Raw genomic sequence first — 20,423 nt, 5'->3', positions numbered from 1 at the left:
GCCAGCGGGCTTGGACGGCAGTTACTTGCGAATTAAAGTTCACATCAACCCACGATTGTAGCATAAGTCCGGTGCTTACGTAGCTCCGGAGTCAAACAAATATTCGTCTGCAACTTAGTCGCGGACGAAGTTACGCGCTAATGCTAGTTAGGCTAATTCAGCGAATTGCCTCGACATTTGTGAAGCCCAGCGTTCATTCAAAGACACAAGTGATTATGTTGTTTTTGTATCCCAGATACCTACCAACAAGACTGTTCGATTGGCCAATCTAACTAATTTTAGTACAAAAGCTGACAAATTAGGTAGTAGATTGATCAAAAGAACAGTAATTTTAATATCCGAAACATAAAAACACAGCTTATCTCGTAAAAAGGTTTAACAATGATCATTTGACCAATTGGTATATGCGCCGTACAAAGCAGCTTTCATTTACCGTGAATGCTAGGCTTACAGCGGGCAGGGTCGCCATGTGCGGGTGGGGGCTACACGATGATCTCGCGGATGACGCGGCGCGCGCGCGAGTTGGGCGTGGAGTACCCGGACTCGAGGGACTCGTCGTAGCTGAGGGACAGGTGCGGCGGCTTGTCTTCACCGCCTGCTTCGCCGCCGTACGACTCTGGGAGGCCGCTCACCTCATGGTAAGGGGATTCTGAAAATAATACATAAGTTAAGCTCTTGTTTCTGCCGTATCAGAAACTGGAGAGAGATGGCATTCTTGCCATCCGAATAGTTACTCTACCAATAAAGGGTAGTAGTAGTAGTAGTAGAGCCATTTATTCCAATAAATATTACATTTAGTTTACATAATATACAATTATTATTATTATTTTATATAGATAGATTTAGTATTAATAATATTTTCGATTTAGATTATTGTTCCATGCATTAATATAATAGTTTAATTTTATAAGTAATTTAATTATTCTATTCTATTCTATTTCTTAATTATTTATTGAGATGTCCATTTGTGGACATAGGCCTCCTCCATCGTGTGCCATGTATTTCTGTCCGTGGCAATTCTCGTCCAGGCTACGCCAGCCACGGCCTCGATGTCGTCCCGCCCGATAAAGGGTAGAGTGCCTACTTTAATCTGTTATTGGTAATCATTTTGTTAGTACCCAGCGCATCTAACATGCTCCAATATAAGTACGAACGAGTTGCACAGGGCGAGTGATGTTAAATTGAGATCAAATTGACGTCAATTTGTAAATTCGATTACCTATGCCTCCTGAGCTCATAAATTCCGGATGAAGAATTTAAACATACATATATACCTACTCAAGGCTTCCATACCTACTAAGCAAGCAGGAAATTGAAATTAAATTATCATTTGTGTTTTAAATAGTTTTTGATGATCATTAACCACACTAACACTAACTCATCATCAACTGCAGCCACAAATTATTATCGTACATTAATTATTCTAGTTACAAACCCATTAAACTAATTTATTTAATGCGCATTTACCAAATCACTTTACTACCAAATATTATGAATTTATAAATTGTCTACTCAACATTTGGATTACCAAATACTAACTTAATTATTTTAAATTACAGCCCAAGTCAGATTTGTTTAATTTTCATTTCCACAAAGTAAATCTTGAAACCGAGTATTGATTTAAATGCTTTTAAATCAAACTAGTTGAATATTAAGAATGTTCCAAAAGCAGAAAATCATTTTGAGAAATGGTTGGATAAACTTCTAGAATAGTAATACGTTTCCTGTAAAATTTATGAATATTAATTACTTACTTAATAGTCTTTAGATTGACACGCTAAGCAAGAATTTATTTCCAGACTTTGGTCAATCAATTGAAGGGATGTTTACAAAAACAACATAACTGCTTAGAGCGGTTGAAACTTTTTTAAGAACATTGTTAATCGTTTCAGGTGTCAACCAGTGTAGTCAGTTATGTTGTTTTTGTAAACATTCCTTCAATTGTTACGTATCTTATTCTGATGAAATAAATTCGACATTCCATTGTATTTTGAATCTTTATATTGACAACTCAAAATTACAAACGGTAAATCGTTATTTTGTATCGATTGCCATAGTCAGCAATAAACACGTTTTTCTATTTCGTTCCAGTAACAGCTTTGACACTTCAGTCGAGCCGGATAACAACGCGCATGTTGTGAGCGTCAAGCTCGGAATTATGTCTGAGTCAGTTGTTAGCGAAATATCGGCTAGATCCTGCATTTCTCACAAAATACAGCTACGGATTTGTAGGACAAAGCTCGAAAACTCTAGAACGGTCCTGAAATTTAGTGTGTATGTTAGTTACTTTTTAATTTCCACGCCATTTGACATATGGGGACCTCGAGGAACCTAGGTTTAAGGTAATAACGCTAAATCTAGATTCAGCAATTATTTTCTCTGAGCTGTATTTTTTCGCAGAGGTATATAGGACGTTTTTTGTGTAGAATAAGCTTTAAATGTTGCCCTAGACCATATTCTCATAGAATGCCTAGATTCAGAGTACCCAAAAGACGAATTTCTTTAGTATGATAAACAGTGAGGATGTCCACAATGTTTATATCATACTAAAGAAATTCGTGCGTCCTTTTTTCATGTGAAAAAGGGACGTTTAATTAACATAGGTACATACCAAATTTCTGGACAGTTCTAGAGATTTGTCCTAGTTCAATTATGCTAATGTTGAACTAGCTAATTTTAAACGGATGTCATACGTCATTCCGAGGTATCTTCGAAAAAACATTCGCAATCGCAATAGGTTGCTCCGTTTTGCACACAAAATAGGCGCAATATTATGAGGTCGAGTTGCGGAAACCAAGCCGCGAAAACCTATTAGGTTGCATCTCTGCTCCATTTATTGCTTTCTAAAGAGACCTTAAGCCCTCACCTATATGCTGTTGCTTCTTAGGCTTGTGCACTTGCGCGTAGGGGTCCGAGCAGTACTCCTGGCGGCTCGGGTTCTGCGAGCGCAGGCAGTCGGCGGTCGGCGCGGGCAGCGGGTACGGCGCGTAGTCGTCCATGGCGCCGTAGCCGTGCGCGTCGTAGCCGTAGTGGCTCTGGCGGTCGAGCACCTGCGCGAAACAAATGACAATCGTTATTACTTTTATCTACACACATATCATAAATTCTCTATGATGCCTTCAAAATCTGTAAATAATGGCCCACATTACGATAAACTGTTTTGTTACAGCAAATTTCTTATCTGTGAAAATGTGGTAATAGCTTCATTACTATATCAAAATCGATTTGGTAATAAAATTCAAATTTCGAACAACTCTGAAAAAAAAAAGCAATTTGATTTGACCCCTATTCTAATATCAGTTGAGATGACGTTTTATTCGAAATCAAATGACAATTGCATACAATATTGACAAATCTCGCTTGTAAGTTGGTATCGGACGATATGGTAATCGACCCCGACTCTAGTTTGTCTCTGAATTAAAAAAAAAAACTACGGATGCGTGACATGCGTGAAAAAAGTTTTCATTTGCCGCCATTTGACGTACAGTTTATCTTTTAATTAGTGTGTAGTAAAAAATAATTTGATTTTGTTGTTTTTAAAGTAACTATAACAAAAGTTTCGTGTAAAATGTGCGATAAAGATATTTCGGAGACGCCACCTCATATCCGCGAGTTCCGCCAGAGAGGAAAGTGCCCCAATGTCGGTTGTAATATGAGGTTAGTGAATATATCATAGAAAGTTTATAATATGTGTGTAGATAAAGCAGTGTATGTAACTGTACATAATTAGGCATTAAAACACTCGTGTGATACTATTATGAAACTCATTTCATTCGTTTCATAAACCCACACTCGTATTTTAATGCCTTTCATTATGTAGCAGTCACATAAACTACTATTACACAGTACTTTGGCGGCAGGTTAAAAACTAGAGCAGAAGTGGTTGTTCTATAAAAGCATTAGATATGCCTCGGCTACGAACGCACGCTCGCCGATCGGCGTTATGTTAGGAGTAAGGAATTATTGTAACGTTACTACGCTCCAATATAAAAGAGTCGGGCGAAGCTCGACATACGGGGCACACTGGACCCCTTCGGCGCCCTCATACTAAAACAGAAGAGTAAACAGACGTAAGGGTCGCCGCTGCGCGCGCTTCAATTTAATAGAGTCGGGCAAAAGCCGACGTATAGTCCGACAAGAAATTCTAGAAAAATATTAAGGGCGCCACATGGCAACAATTTAGTATGGGAATATTTTAGTTCCATTTTATTTAATTTCTACTATTTTATTTACACACCTATCATAAACCCTCTATTGCCTCTATGATGCCTTCAAAATCCGTAAATAATGCCCCACATTACGATAAACTGTTTTGTTACAGTAAATTTCTTATCTGTGAAAATGTTGTCATTTGGTTAATGCATTCGAACATCTCTGAAAAAAAAAGCAATTTGGTTTGACCCTTATTCTAATATCAGTCGAGATGACGTTTTATTCGAAATCAAATGACAATTTGCATACAATATGGTCAAATCCCGCATGTTAGTTGGTATCGAGCGATATGGCAATCGACCCCGACTCTAGTTTGTCTCTGAATTGAAAAAAAAAAATACGGATGCTTGACGTGCGTGAAAAAGTTTTAATTTGCCGCCATTTGACGTACAGTTTATCTTTTAATTAGTTTGTAAGTAAAAAATAATTTGTTTTATTGTTTTTAAAGTAACTATAATAAAGGTTTCGTGGGTAGGGTGTACGGGTTCGCGCATATTACTTCGATCGTACTTCAATTGATGAAACAAAAAATAACACTCGTTCTCATTTTTGGTGCTTAAAGATGCTCGTCTTAATTAAAAACTAAGTGGGTACCCCCGCAGGTAATAGTGAAGATAGCAAAATTCAAAACTTCTCATAGACTGAGCTGCACCAAACTTGTGTTTTAACAGTTCAGAAACTTCCCGCTTATTTAAATATGTTTTAATCCGTCAAGTGTTGACAATTTAATTATTCAAGTTTAATTCAGATTCTATGTTAGCCGTTTAACAATTAAAGTTTCCTTGAAATTTAAAGTAAGGTGCAAATTCATAAGCAAGGGAGATACTAACAGCCGGTACTAGATCTATAATATCGTATATGTACATTTATTCAAATAATTTATTAGCTTACTGTGGGACGGTGTGGGTGTCGACCTGTGTAAAATTGTCCTGTAATATTTATTTATTTACTGTTCTGTGCAATGTGCATATAATTGATAATTTTAACAAACATTTGCAATTATGTATACCAAATTGTATTGTGTTTACCAACCGAGAGTATTATGGTTCGACTAAGCCGCTCTCGCGAGCCTGCCAAAGTTTCAAGCGTTCTAACAAAAGTGCCTATATAATAACGCAAAAACCTTATGCAGCTGCCTTTTCATCGTTCAAAGGTCTACTCAGTTTTCCAATACTTCTCTTACTCTCAATTTGCTAAAAGTCTAGTGCTAGAAATACAATCGAAAACTTTTCAGCGAGGAACATTAAGAAAGCATTAGCTCTAGAGAGTTGGGAATACAAATCTATATTATTTTAAAATACGAATATTGACTTTGTCTGTTTATTAACTTTACCTAGAGCTACCGCTGAGTTAATATACTTACTCAATATTCTATAGAGGATTCGGAGTCATAGGAAACTTTTTGAAGTGAAAACTTCTTTAGCGGCGCTGTGCACTTTTTGTGATGGGGAAAAAATGTTAAACTCGCGACAGATGACCTGATCGAAAAACTGTTACAATGTCATTGAGTTTTCACTTCTGCCGGCACTCCCAGAGTGCAACCCGTTGTTTTTTTTTTTCAGAAACAAACAGTCTTTTACAAAAAGAGAAAACACAGTTTTTCTTAAGTTTAGACCTAAAGTTTCATTAATATTTTTTAATATTTTGAAACAGCGAGTAAGTAATTAACAAATTACACTAAGATCAACACTACGAAACTTGTCCTAAAGGGGGTAAAATTTTGGTAAAATTGGAGGGGGTACAATTTTGGTAAAAGTGGAGGGGGTAAAATTGGGGTGTCATTTGGATGCGACCGCAGCAGCGTTGACACGGGCGATTGAATAGGATTATCGTCATGTTCTACGTTCTTTTTATTACCGTAGAGCGTTTTCACACTGTCCGATCCGATACCGGATGTCGGATACGACCACAAGATGTAAAAATTTAAATGCGCCTTTTAAATGAAACATGATTTAATTAATAATATGTTTCTGCCATGTTCAACTGTATAATTATTTGTTTTATAAATAACTTTTAAGCCCTTTAGAGCGTGTAAATTTAATATGGATAATTATTTAAAATAAAATCTCATCACTATTTGCGCAAACAAACATTTTCTCCATTTCAACACGTTACATTAAATTATTACAGTTTTTTTTTACTGGAGAAATGCGTTGTTTGCGGCAATATTATTAATTACTTTTATGAGTCAAATTAACATAAATTATTCGAAATTCGTATCTGATCAGAAATGTATGCCAGCATGAACTAATTATGCGGTAGATTTTATCGACATACACGTATAAGTAATTAAGATTTTAACTAATTTGACTTTGCCGCAAAATATGCATATTATAAGTAAGCATTTTATTGTAAACAAAACACTATCTATATCTAACCCTTTAATGGTGATGAAAAAAAAAACACGATTCAAGCCTCATCGTCATCGCCTCCTTAAAGTCCTAAAAATTCTACATAAGAAAAAAATACAAAAAGATGATGTCATTTTTGCCATTTGTTAACAAAGGGTTAATATAAAAAAATACAATGTTTATAATTTTATTATAGTCGAACTTCACTAAAAAAATATTATTTTGAAAATAAAGATAGTTTTTAATTATCCGATCCGATATCGGATGTCAGATAAGACTACAAAAAAGTATTTTTTTTAATATTTCATTGATTATTGTTTGTTGCTCAAAAGAAAGCGTTAACGCAAAGATAAAAGGGCTCGGTCATTTTATAGCAGCTGTTTTTCTCCAAGGGTCATCCCCATCCGATATCGGACCGTACAATGTGAAAACTCTCGTATTGGGTAAAAACAGTCGAACAAAAACGCACGAAGTCGCGGGCTAAGGCTAGTCTAATATACAGGGTGCCTTTGTTATCACTGACCAAACTGAGGGGTGAATATGTAGGTCATCCTGAACAACTTTTACTATGGGGCCAACCCCGAAATCGCGAATTAAAAATTAAATCTAAATCTATTGAGGTAGGTAAAACGTTAAACTCCGCGCTATCGCCAAATCTCCCGTCGCAAGTTTTGCGCGCCAAATCTTTTGTTCTTTCCTAATTTCCTGTTTGTACCCTGAAGTCTAAGAGCATTTAATAACTGGAGTCGCCTTTAAGAGCTTACCCCTCTGCCGAAAACCTTGCACAACTGTGCAAACTTTTGTATGGACTGACATGGCTATTTGTACGTTACGTAGAAATCATGTAGAAATAGCAATACATTTGACGTCCCCTGCCCCGCAAAAATTGGCAGACTGTTTTTTACAGAAAATGACAGCCATGACGTCTCCAGTTACTAAATGCTCTAAACCTGAAGTACATGTGTTTAAGTAAGAGAAAACAGTCATATACCTAGGTAATACGCGGTCTAGTAGGCGTAATATGTACCTATGTATACATATATCATTTGCAATCGTGTGGTGAGCAAAACATGAACCAGGTCCAGGTACTGACACATTAATGCTCTATATCGGTACAATATTCACTCAGATGCTATTTAATTAATTTGAACACGAAATCAGTCTTGTGGTTAACGAAAAGCGCGCGTGTTTGAGTTATAGGCAAATAGGTATCTGATTTGATTGATTTCGCCCGACCAAAATAGACTTAGGTACATATTATTAACTCTAAATGAGCAAGGAATTACTTATGAACGAGAAAGCTCCCACATTGGAATCAGAAAGCTGTCAATTAAATGATTTGCCAATAAAAGACCTGTAGCCGAGATAAATTGAGAGCAACTTACATAAATCCAGCAGCACCTTGGCGTACCACGTGGTGGTCTATGTATGATGATTGGGAAATCCTCTGCTTTATCGACAGCTGCATATATCCATAAGGGGCACTGGGTCACTAATTAGTCTCTGGTTGATTTTCACTTAAATCGCAGCGACGGGAACCGAAATATGAATTATTTTAATCGGAGCGCGGGTCGAACGCGGCCATTTAGTTTTGACGGCGGGTGAAGATCTTTTATCCTCGCTAGGTGGCGCGGTTGTGTCGCGCCGGAAGGGCTTTTGAGATAAATGCAGTTGCCAGTTCAAATATCTAGCTACTACACGAAAATATATTCTTTCCTAATTGTGTTGCTTTGTATGTAAGAAAAATACCTATTTAAATATGCATAGAAAGTAATTAATACTAATCTGTTCCTCTACGGAACATGCCGCTCACCTTAAAAGCACGTAGTGTCTTTTAAAAGAACATGCGAAAGTTCAACAAGATAAAGAAACTTATACCTAACTTAAATGCTAACATTAAAAGTCGTAACGATTGTAGAAATTATTCTAAGGGTAAGGGACAGACCTTAACTACGGGTCGTTTGAACAATGTGTTCCCACTTTTTAAAGTTACGACGCGAATAACGTGATCAGTGCCCGGATGGACAGCATGAACGCGCGCGAGTTTCCACTGTAACGGCGGCAAGTGGTCATCGCATACCACAACAACAGTGCCTTCACGGATGGCGGGACCGCGATCTTGAAGCCACTTTGTACTCTGCTGCAGTTGATGGAGATATTCACGACTCCATCTACGCCAGAAATGCTGGACAGCTTGTTGTACCCAGCGCCAGCGCGTAAGACGACTAGGGTTTTCGTCGATCAAAGAAACGCCCGGTAGGGCCGTTAAGGGCTCGCCGATTAAGAAATGAGCCGGCGTAAGAGGTAACGGATCGGAAGAGTCTGAACTTAACACGCAGAGAGGACGACTGTTAAGTACCGCTTCGATTTGACAGGTCAGCGTGTGCATAGAATCATATGTTTGCGTCTGTGTACCTATTACGCGATATAAATGGGTTTTGAAACTCTTAACAGCCGCTTCGAATAGTCCACCGAAATGGCTAGCATACGGTGGCTGAAAATGCCAAGTTAATCCTTGTTTTAAAGTTTGTTGGTTGAGAGCGCTCATGACCGAATCGTTACGTAAGAACGCGTATAATTCTTTAAGGTAATTATTACAACCAACAAAGTTACGTCCGCAATCGGTATATATATCTGTACAATATCCTCGGCGGGACGTGAAACGTCGCAACGCAGCTAAAAAACCTTCTGTGGAAAGTTCGGAAACTAATTCAAGATGTACAGCCTTAACGCTCATACATACGAAAACCGCAACATAACATTTTATTATTTTTGCATTACGAACTTTATTAGCGCGAACGTAAAATGGCCCGCAAAAATCGCACGAAGTTTTACTAAATACGCGCGCGGGGCGCAAGCGGACCGAGGGAAGCATGCCCATGCGAGGTTGCACGCGGGTAGGGCGTGCGCGGAAACATGGAATACAACGATGCACGCGTAGACGCACAATATCGCGACCTGAAATAATCCAATATCGCTGTAAGAGCGAGTTTTGCACGCACTGCGGACCGGCATGCAATTCGTGTATATGAGTATCGTCAATAATAAGATTTGTAAGAGGATGTCTTTTAGGTAAAATTAATTGATGTTTTGATTCATAAGGTAAAAATGATTTATGAATACGTCCGCCGACGCGTAATAATCCCTCACTATCTAGAATAGGCGCGAGACGCCGCAAACGTAAGGAAGGGGATTTATTTGACGAGATATTTTTTATGTCGTCTTCGAACACTTGTGACGTTCCACGGGAAAAGGTACCTTATGAGGGTTTCTAGTTTCGGAGATATGAAATGTTTTGTAAAGAGGTGAAAAAATGCTCAATTTTTTTTTATTGTGTGATCTGAAACCTTAATGCGTAACGTTTGTTTACCTGTTTTTATTTTTGTTATAAGTTAGTTATAAGCCTAGTAATGTCGTCTCAGAGTTTAGTAGAAAAGGTACCTTATGGAAAAAAGATTGAAAATTCCCAAAAAAACTAGTCAATACGGGAAAAGAAGTTTGGTAGAGAACTGTATTAGCATTCTGCAAAACTAATTTGATAATTTCAGTTCTGGTTGGGGCGCCTCGCAAATATTATAACCGTACATAGACCGACATCACAATCCAAGTAGCCTGCTATTATACCAAAGTTACTCTCGTCAAGTCTTTCTTAACTAGAATAATCTTCATTTGGTTTGGTCGCATGCAGTAAATCAGCCATTGGTTTGCTGAAAAATGCCAATACCCGACGCATTACCTTATGGAATATCTGAGGTCATTGAACCTCAATGCCGCTTATCTTCAATAGCAACCGAAATATATTATTGATAAGAAATAGACGATTTATACCAGGTTAACCCCAAAATATTATTAGTTTATCCTAACTGTTCCATCATCATCATCATGCCTCATCATGTAACTTAATCACAAGGTACCTTTTCATTACATACAAATTATTGGTCTTTTTTAAGATTATTATGACGAAGAACTAATTAAATTTGGGGCAGTTTAATGTAAATTAATATTTTCTATTCATAAAAGATAAACTGTAATATGATTGATACTTTGTAGTGATGTATTATTAGATTTATTTCCATAAGGTACCTTTTCGTAAATGTATGGAGCAAATACTGTTATTGTTATGTAAGTTTAAAGTGGCATAAGGGGTTAAATATAGTATTTAGTTGGGGTTTTAGGATTTATTTCATTTCAATGACAGAATTTCTTTCATATGTGCTCAGAAAAATTGATTGTGTGTCACATTAAAAGTAAAAATATTCAATTTTGTGATTTTATATGAAAAAGTCAGAAAATACATTTTCACCTCTAAATCGGTATTGTTTTTTGCTTAAACTGTCTGTCAGTGTCGTTTTCTAATAGATAAAATTTAAATCTTGAGAGCTCATTGCAATCAATCGTGAAAATGAAATAAAACTTTATTTTCAAGAGATTGGTTAGTATACACATAAATCAGTCGATATCAAAAGTTTCTATTTGCATTACAGAACAAGTCGCAATATTTTTTAAATCTCAAATATATAAGGTATTATTATTTGTAGTCAACTATGTAACTTACTTCAGGAACATAGTTTTTTAGGCGGCTAAACTTAAAACTTCTCTATCGTAAAGTTGCTCATTTCACAACATTATTTTCAAAAAATCATATCTCTGTAACTACGCAACCTAGAAGGTTGATCTTTTGTGTTATCGATAGCTTATCTATTGTAGATTACTGGGGTATGCATAACTCCATACCCGCCATAAGGTACCTTTGACCGTGGGACGTCACACTTGTTGTTGCGTAATCAATATAAGTCGCTTTAATGCAAAGTGGTACTCTGGTACGGTGATGTACTCAGGGAGCGTTTGTTTATGTTTTCTACATTTGTGGTAGAAACGAAATATTAATGCCGTGACGCGTACTAATTTACCTAGCGACGAAAATCGCGTAATAAGAGTATCATCGTCCGGGAAAGTAGGCAATGTGGAAACACATGCGCAATTAATATTTGTTGATTCAATTTTATTACGTTTTTCTTCCGTTGTGTTTACTACCGGTTTTTGTATAGGCCAGGAGTCGTGACTTTGTTGGAGCCATGTAGGACCATGGAACCACAAGTCATTTTGTACGAGCGCGGCGGGCAGCAGACCGCGCGACGCCGGGTCAACGCTGTTGTCAGCTGACGGGACGTGACGCCAGCATCTCGCCGGGACACGGGACAAAATCTCACTGGTGCGGTTAGAGACAAACGTTTTCCATTCGTGCGGGGGTGACTTAAGCCACGCGAGCGCGACGGAACTATCTGACCACGCGTACACTTGATCGGGGCGAATGCGATCACCGTAAATGCGCATTACTCTTTCTATCAATTTTGACAGGATCACGCATCCCATTAATTCCATTTTCGGAATAGTAAGGCAAATCCGAAGTGGAGCTACGCGGGTTCGAGCTATGACTAAATAAGTTTGAACCTTACCGGTATTGTCCGTAAGACGTATATAAACACAGGCGGCATACGCAATTTGACTTGCGTCTGCAAATCCGTGAATTTCGATTGAATCGAAGTCGTCAGTATTAAAAATATGACGAGGAAATGAAATTTGAGATAAGAGCGGGAGCTCGCTAACAAAACTCGTCCATGAGTTAACTATATCGATAGGGGCTTCGGAGTCCCAAGGAACCTTTGCTAACCATAGCAATTGAATTAAATGTTTGGCAAACAATGTCACCGGAGATAATAACCCGAGTGGGTCGTAAATTTTTGCAATTTCCGAGAGAATAGCCCGCTTCGTACAGGCCCGAGAAGTACTTTGTACTTTGAAACTAAATGAGTCTGATCCCGGATTCCATTGAAGTCCAAGGACTTTGACCCCTTTGTCATTTTCCATTTCGGCAAAATGAACATTTTCGCGCCGCTCACCATGAGAATCTGGGGATCGCGTAACAGCGAGAATAGCTGGCGAGTTACTTTGCCATTTACGTAATTCGAACCCGGCCGTGGCACAAATACCTATCAGCTCCTGCTGCAGAGCGAGAGCCTCGGCTGTGGTATCTGCACCGGTTACCACATCGTCAACAAAGACGTCATTGAGTAAGACTGGGGAGGCGCGCGGGAAACGCTCACCTTCGTCGTGAGCTAGCTGTTTAATTGTGCGCAAGGCGAGATAAGGGGAACTACTTATACCGAAGGTAACGGTACGAAGCCTATAATCGCGCAGAGGCTCCTCGGGCGATTGGCGCCAAAGGATGCGCTGAAAATCTCTATCACTTTCACGCACAAGAATATTGCGATACATCTGTTTGATGTCGGAACAAAATGCAATGTTATGCACTCTGAATTTTAGAAGAACGTCAACAATGTCTAAGTGTAACTTAGGACCTGTTAACAAAGTGTCATTTAACGCGTGTCCACTTGTCGTGCGACACCCAGCGTCGTAAACTACGCGTGTGCGTGTAGTTTCGGAAATTTTTGACACACAATGGTGGGGTATGTAATAACTCGCGCCAGCGGGGGGGTTATCGTCCGCGAGCTCCATGTGGTTGAGATCCACGTACTCCTGGAGGCAAGCGTGATAATCCGCCTTCAACTGGGGGTTACGTTCTAGACGGTATTCCAATTTATGGAATCGTGCTAGGGCAATTTGCCGAGACTCGCCGAGCGGCGGTGCATCGGGCTTGAATGGCAGAGCGACCACGTATCGCCCTGTTTCATCACGCGTATGCGTCTTTTGAAAAAAGGATTCGCATAGCTTTTCTTCGGGAGTGTAACTCCGCAACTCTGGTACTGACTCCAGCTCCCAAAACTTCTGAAGATTGTCGTTGTCAAACGACGTAAAGCAAGTATGGCGTGGAGTCGAAACATTGGAAGTAAAGTTCACTTTACCTCCTAGCAAATAACCAAACACACTATTAATTGCGGTGGGCGTGCCAGGTTTACCTCTGACAATGCCATCGCGAACAATATCCATGAAAATGTCCTCGCCGAGTATCATGTCGACCGGCTGAGGTTTGTGAAATTCAGGGTCGGCTAAAGCGAGTCCCTGCAAATGAGGCCAATCAGCGAGAGGTGCTAGTGGTACACTAGGCATTTGACGGGTTAACTTCGCCAGAATAGACGCCTCTAACGGAATGATTGGATTTTGTTTGCCCTTAGGCGAAATTGAGCACACGAAGGTACCCCTAGGTTCCAGCGGCAAGTCGCCGACACCGACCAGCGGTTCGCTAACATGTTGTCGCGGTAAATTGAGTCGTTGCATACACGATTCTGTAATCAGAGCTGCTTGTGAACCCCCATCTACCATACATCGAATCGTCGCAACTTTGTTGCCTTCGTAATAAAGGTCAACCAACGCTGTTGATAATAAAACCGTGCTAGGTTGTTTCCCTAAACTACCTAAACTCTGTTCATTCACGCCGTGAACTGCTGACGGGCTGCTAGGGCCGGGCTGCTCCGTAAGAGCGAGCGAGACGGCAACTGATTCCGTAGCTTCATTGATAATCGGCTGCGGAATGTTTGATTCTAAATGAATTAAAGTATGATGTCGTTTATTACACTTACGACATTTAAAACTTGATTTACAATTCCTTAAGTCGTGCCCGGGGCATAAACAATTGTAACATACATTATTTGTTTTAACAAATGCAAATCTATCTTTCACCGATAGGTCTAAAAATTCTAAACATTTATTGAGGGAATGCATTCCTTTACACTTCAAGCAAGCTCGAACCTTATTTGTATCGACATAAGGTCGACTTTGAGCTGACGCCGTACTTGTTGCAAAAACACGCTTGGGTGTTATTTGATTTGAATTTATATTTGTATTATTTTTACTACTTAAGGAATTGTTTCGAGTGGACTGTGTATGGGAAACTGAAATCATCTGTTCCGCTGAAAGTTCGCGTTCGAGGAAAGTAATTAGGCCCTGAACTTTAGGTATTTCGCCCGGGTTGGTTAAGGAACGTTCATATTCTTTTCGCGTATTCACGGGAATCTTACGTAATAATAAATTTAACAGAACGAAATCCCATTCCTTAACCGGAAAATCCATGACTTCGAGCGCCTTTATATTTTCGTGATAAACATTAAGTAAATTTCTCATGGCAACAGCTGATCGCGCGGAACAAATATCTATATCGAACAACTTATCTAGATGTTGTGATGCAATAATTAATGCGTTTATTGTCATAACGGGATTTTAGAATATCGAGCGCAATTGCATAATTACTTTCCGTTATGGGAATTGATTTAATTAAATTATGTGGCTCGTTTTTGACAGAAAGGAGCAAATACCTAAACTTCTCCGCATCCGTGTAGGCATTGTTATTGTGTACCAGCGATTGAAATAAATCGAAAAAGGCAGGCCAACCAGTCGGTTCGCCGTGAAATTCGGGAAGCGATAATTTTGGTAAATTTCGACGATCGTTGCTAAGCGTTTCGTTGGGGGTAAGCGCGCGGCTCGCGCGACGCCTTTCTACGTCTACCTCCTTTAGGTTATTTAAATGTGTAACTATCGCGTAATACAAGTCATTAAAATCGTTACGAACCTTAATATTGGCTTCTTTGTTGAAGCTTTGCAATTTAATTAACGCTTTTTCGATTTTAGTTTGAATCTTAGTAAACTTTCGCTGATGCACTGTTACATCTGTCGTTCTTGAACGAAATTGATCTGTATTTGTCGCTGCGAACTGTAACGTTCTCTTTAATTCGTCGAGAATTAGATCTCGTTCGAATATGTCTTGTGTAATACACGATGTGTCGGCTTCAGTATTGCCGTCTGTAGGGTTAGGAACCATTTTGCGAGACAAAGATGGCGACAATGACAATACTAAATTGAACTACAAACGTGTCTAAACGAAAAAACTGGGTACGAAATACCGCAAAAATCGCAAATACAAGAGCAACACAACCAGAGAAAGAAAAATCCGGATCGAACGGATCAAAAAACTATGTAGCCGAGATAAATTGAGAGCAACTTACATAAATCCAGCAGCACCTTGGCGTACCACGTGGTGGTCTATGTATGATGATTGGGAAATCCTCTGCTTTATCGACAGCTGCATATATCCATAAGGGGCACTGGGTCACTAATTAGTCTCTGGTTGATTTTCACTTAAATCGCAGCGACGGGAACCGAAATATGAATTATTTTAATCGGAGCGCGGGTCGAACGCGGCCATTTAGTTTTGACGGCGGGTGAAGATCTTTTATCCTCGCTAGGTGGCGCGGTTGTGTCGCGCCGGAAGGGCTTTTGAGATAAATGCAGTTGCCAGTTCAAATATCTAGCTACTACACGAAAATATATTCTTTCCTAATTGTGTTGCTTTGTATGTAAGAAAAATACCTATTTAAATATGCATAGAAAGTAATTAATACTAATCTGTTCCTCTACGGAACAAGACCTATACATCAATTCCTTCTTCCTCGCGTTATCCCGGCATTTTGCCACGGCTCATGGGAGCCTGGGGTCCGCTTAACAACTAATCCCAAGAATTGACGAAGACACTAGTTTTTACGAAAGCGACTGCCATCTGACCTTTCAACCCAGAGGGGAAACTAAGCCTTATTGGGATTAGTCCGGTTTCCTCACGATGTTTTCCTTCACCGAAAAGCAACTGGTAAAAATCAATGATATTTCGTACATAAGTTCCGAAAAACTCATTGGTACGAGCCGGGGTTTGAACCCGCGACCTCCGGATTGAAAGTCGCACGCTCTTACCGCTAGGCCACCAGCGTTTCCACTATACATCAATATTAAGACTAATTGGAGAGGATGAAGCCTAAAAAGTTATGATGCCTTAAACTTTAAAGCATCAAAACTTTTTAATGCTTTAATGAAAGCATCGATCATGATATTCATGATTATTGATTATGAGGTATCACTTACGAATTTTAAATTAGAACTGTGAAGCCAACTGAGGAGCTAGTTTTCAATGACACCCATCTTCTTAACCTTAATGAGTAGGTAACGGTCATATTGCTTACTTTATATACTTAAACTTGTTTAAGGTAGGTATCAATTTGTCGCTTACCGACAAACGAATTTTGCTTGTATCTTTATACGAATATCGTGTCAAATTTATGACAATCGACAAAGTGGTGCCTAAGCTCTGCGTAGATTGCACCTTTGTGGCACATACAGTAAACAAACCACATTTACACATGGTCTACCGCGAAACAAGAGAATCAAAATTTCGTTATCTAATCTCTCTATCACTCTTGCATATTCGAGCGATAAAGAGGCAGATAACTAAATTTCGATTTTCGCGTTTACCGGTAGGCCCTTGTTAACAAACCGCCTTGATGCATCAATGTCATATTTTATTGTCTGTGAAAACTTGTCAAAAAACAGTTTAAGGCACAGTATGTATAAGTTAGTCTATGAATTTACTGAGTCGGTAGTGCTGCACTCTGGCGGCAGAACATTGCAGTAATATCCCCTTTTTCAACGACAGCAGCACTACCATTCATTTTACTATGGAAATTGACAATAACACCGAGGCGTTTAGTACTAGTAGTGCAGCTCCGTTCAGAAATGGAATCTTACCCTATGATTGAAAATGAGGTTAAGTCAGATTTTTATTTTTCTGACGCTTCTTTTTTTGTAAAAAGTTATATATGGCGGATATTGGCAATTTGGCATAAAGGACTTAAGCGCCTTGATGGCACTTAAGACTATCGCAAGTAAGCTGTGATAATGACTCAATCAACGAAATCTTTTTAATCTTTATATTTTTTTAGCTCATATCGAGGTCTACAGCTCACACAACCATTATATTTAATTTACGGACCTGGTGAGGCGGGTGTGAGTGCATGGCGCCGTTGGCGGCGATCATCTTCATCTGCCACAGCGAGTCCTGTGAGTTGACGCTGCCACCGTTGTTGCTGTTGGTGTAGCTATTCTCTAAATAGCCCATGTTCCCTGAACACAAATATCTGTACTGACCTGGTGAGGCGGGTGTGAGGGCATGGCGCCGTTGGCGGCGGCCATCTTCATCTGCCACAGCGAGTCCTGCGAGTTGACGCTGCCACCGTTGTTGCTGTTGGTGTAGCTATTCTCTATGTAGCCCATGTTCACCCCTGAACACAAAAATGTAAGGTTAGAGTGGGACGCAAAAGTGTTAGCTAAACTATAAGTGTACCGGGTGAAAAGTACGAACGATTTTACTTAAAATGTCATAATTGTGACACTCAAAATATAATTTTGTAGTTAGATGACATGACTCTGCACTCTCTCTGCATGTCGTCATAGAAGACTTGCGCCATTAATAACTAGGTACAATTTGTTATTTTTTTTACTACTCGTAAGAGTTACTTTTGAGCCCGTTAACCGACAAAGTTATGGTGTCTACAGTAAAATTAAACGTCCAATAAAGACAACCAACAAATATAATTGAGTCGCTTAACTTAAAACTCGGATAAATTCATCTGGCAGATTATGCCATTTTGGTATTAAGAAAAGGTAGCTTATGGTAGATATTTGCTGAGAGGGTCGAATGGATTTACCCGAGTTTAAAGTTAAGCGACACAATTTGTATCCAATTTACTGATTTGATAAACTGGTTAAATCCATTGACATCTACTAACCGACTTTTTCGAATAATTATGCTTCTGCAAACTTTAACATGTGGTTATTTGAGAAATTATTCGACCGATCGAATTTAGTGATAGAATATCTTAGTGATAGGTAGGTACTACAAGATAGTGTGCGAAAGTCTTTCGTCCAGTTCCAACCGGTGTATATCATTATTACATAAAACAGATATCTATTGTTTCCCATAAAGTTTTAAGTCATAATGTATTGTTTGTCCGCATTTTTGTTAGTCATAATTTGTTTTTTTTTTTTTCAGAAGCGCGTTACTTTTCAGTGTTGCCATAAAACAAACCTAACCTAACTATAGGATAACCTTATGAAATCCTGAAAAGTTAACGGTTTCAGTTTTACATTATGACTTCAAACTTTATGTCAAACAAAGAGACCCTACATAAAACATTTAAAGGACAAAAGAGGACACGGGCATGCCAAGCTTTAATAAAAGGTACACACCTTTCCGTCTCACGGTGTCTGTGGCTAGTCCTCGGTAGCACAATGGAAAATACTTAATAAATGAACACATTCATTTAATTTAAAAACGATCTCCACAGACCATCTCAAACTAGACGGGGCACATAAGATAATCGAGGCCATCACACATAGGTAAAATTTTGTATGGGAGTGCGACAGCTCGTTTCTATTGCGACCACAAAGAAGAACTTATGTAATTATGAAATATTTACACTAATTAAGCTTAACCCTTTGACCACTAAAGACGTTAACTGACGCACGCGGCTACAGCCCAATATCAACCTTCGTGCATTCCGACAAGGTTCGACAAGGTTCCGACACGATCGGAGTGGCGTTGAAAGGGTTAAGGAATGTAACTGGGCTGTCATAGTATAAAGGGACCCACTGATTAACAGTCCGCCGGACTGTATCGGCCTGTCAATTAGAACAAACTTTTGACAGTTCCGAACAACTGACCGACCGATACCGTCCGGCGGACTGTTAATCAGTGGGCCCCTTAAAATGGTATAGAATACAACTCAGTTGTGCTACTCGAATCGTAGCATGTTACAAGTACAATTGCGCCTATGCGTGGTGACCTCGTGCTCTTTGTAAACGCTTCATAATGCGGCGTCTGTATCTGTGCTCTGTGACCCTCCCAAAGAAGTGTACGGAAGCGAAAGAGATTTGAGGCTTATTTATTATATTTGTCAAGGAAGTCACCGTGATCTAAATGTACTTTTCCAACTAGAGTGAATAGGCTACTGAATCAGTGAACCTCGTCTGTGACCTTGTTGACATTTGCGTTATTATTTGACATTTAGCGCAACCTTTTTATTGAAGGAAAGCATCGTGAGATTCGTGAGGAGCTCGGTGTACTGTCGTCTACACTTAAGAGGAAAGGGGTTGCCGCTCAAGAATTGAATTTTTAGTACGTTTGTATGGAGATACAAACGTACTAAAAATTCAATTCTTGAGCCTTATTGCAAAGGTATAAGACTCACCTAAGGTCAAATAAGAGTTGCAGTTAATATCAACCTTAGAGCATTTAATAAAGCGGAGTCGCGTTCGCGTTTAAGAGCTTGACCCCTCTGCCGAAAACCTTGCACAGTTGTGCAAACTTTTGTATCGGCTGACGTTTATCTGACATGGCTATTTGTACGTTACGTACAAATCATGTACAAATCTACAAATAGCCATACATTTGACGTGCCCCTCCCCCGCAAAAATCGGCAGACTGTTTTATACAGAAAATGACAGCTAAAGCGTCTCCAGTTACTTACTAAATGCTCTAAGATATTAACAAGGTACCGTTTCCCGTTTTAAAAGAAGGGATTCAATTTCGTAATAACTAGTGTTTACGGCAAAATTGTATGGTACAGTCAGCCCAATAATATCGTATGAAAAACGCACCAAAAGTAGGTATATGCCACCCTCGAATACTTTTCCAAATAGAAACATATCTCTACATTTCGCGCTCAAGAGTTAGTATCTGCCGCAGTCAATTTTTTTATACATATAGGTACATATATCTTTTTGTTAAGCGAATAGAAAATGGTAGATATTTTTGACGCTTACTCTGATACGTTACTTTTGATGCGGACTTGATCAACATTGCCTTCTATGCTATACCTAGCCGTTCTTGAAACACAAGTGATTGTCTACCAAACCCCTGTCTCAAGTTATTAATAATGGTTAGGTCCCATTAGCTATTATGATTCATTATGAATAAGGCATCAGCTGTTTGGCGGAAAATTACTATTACAACCAAAATTCACTAATTACTACCAAGTTAAGAGCCATATTAATAATAATAACTGCACGGCCGACTTCGGCCAC

General features: G+C 39.1%; 1 protein-coding gene across 1 annotated transcript in view; it reads right to left on the bottom strand.

Annotated features, from left to right (window-relative positions):
• Positions 1-427: 427 nt before the first annotated feature.
• Positions 428-20,423, bottom strand: part of LOC134793939 (hemicentin-2) — a 192,361-nt gene continuing 172,365 nt past the window's right edge. Inside the window, exons 10-12 of the mRNA XM_063765659.1 lie at positions 17,487-17,620; positions 2,867-3,050; positions 428-649 (exon numbers count right to left, since the gene is read on the bottom strand). Coding sequence (XP_063621729.1) covers positions 483-649; positions 2,867-3,050; positions 17,487-17,620 — 485 coding nt within the window. The 3' untranslated portion in view covers positions 428-482. The remainder of the gene's footprint in view (positions 650-2,866; positions 3,051-17,486; positions 17,621-20,423) is intronic.

This window comes from Cydia splendana, chromosome 1 (assembly GCF_910591565.1).
Source record: "Cydia splendana chromosome 1, ilCydSple1.2, whole genome shotgun sequence".
NCBI classification, from domain to species: domain Eukaryota; kingdom Metazoa; phylum Arthropoda; class Insecta; order Lepidoptera; family Tortricidae; genus Cydia; species Cydia splendana.
The sequence above is the reverse complement of the archived record's forward strand: the minus strand, read 5'-3'. Positions and strand labels throughout refer to the sequence as shown.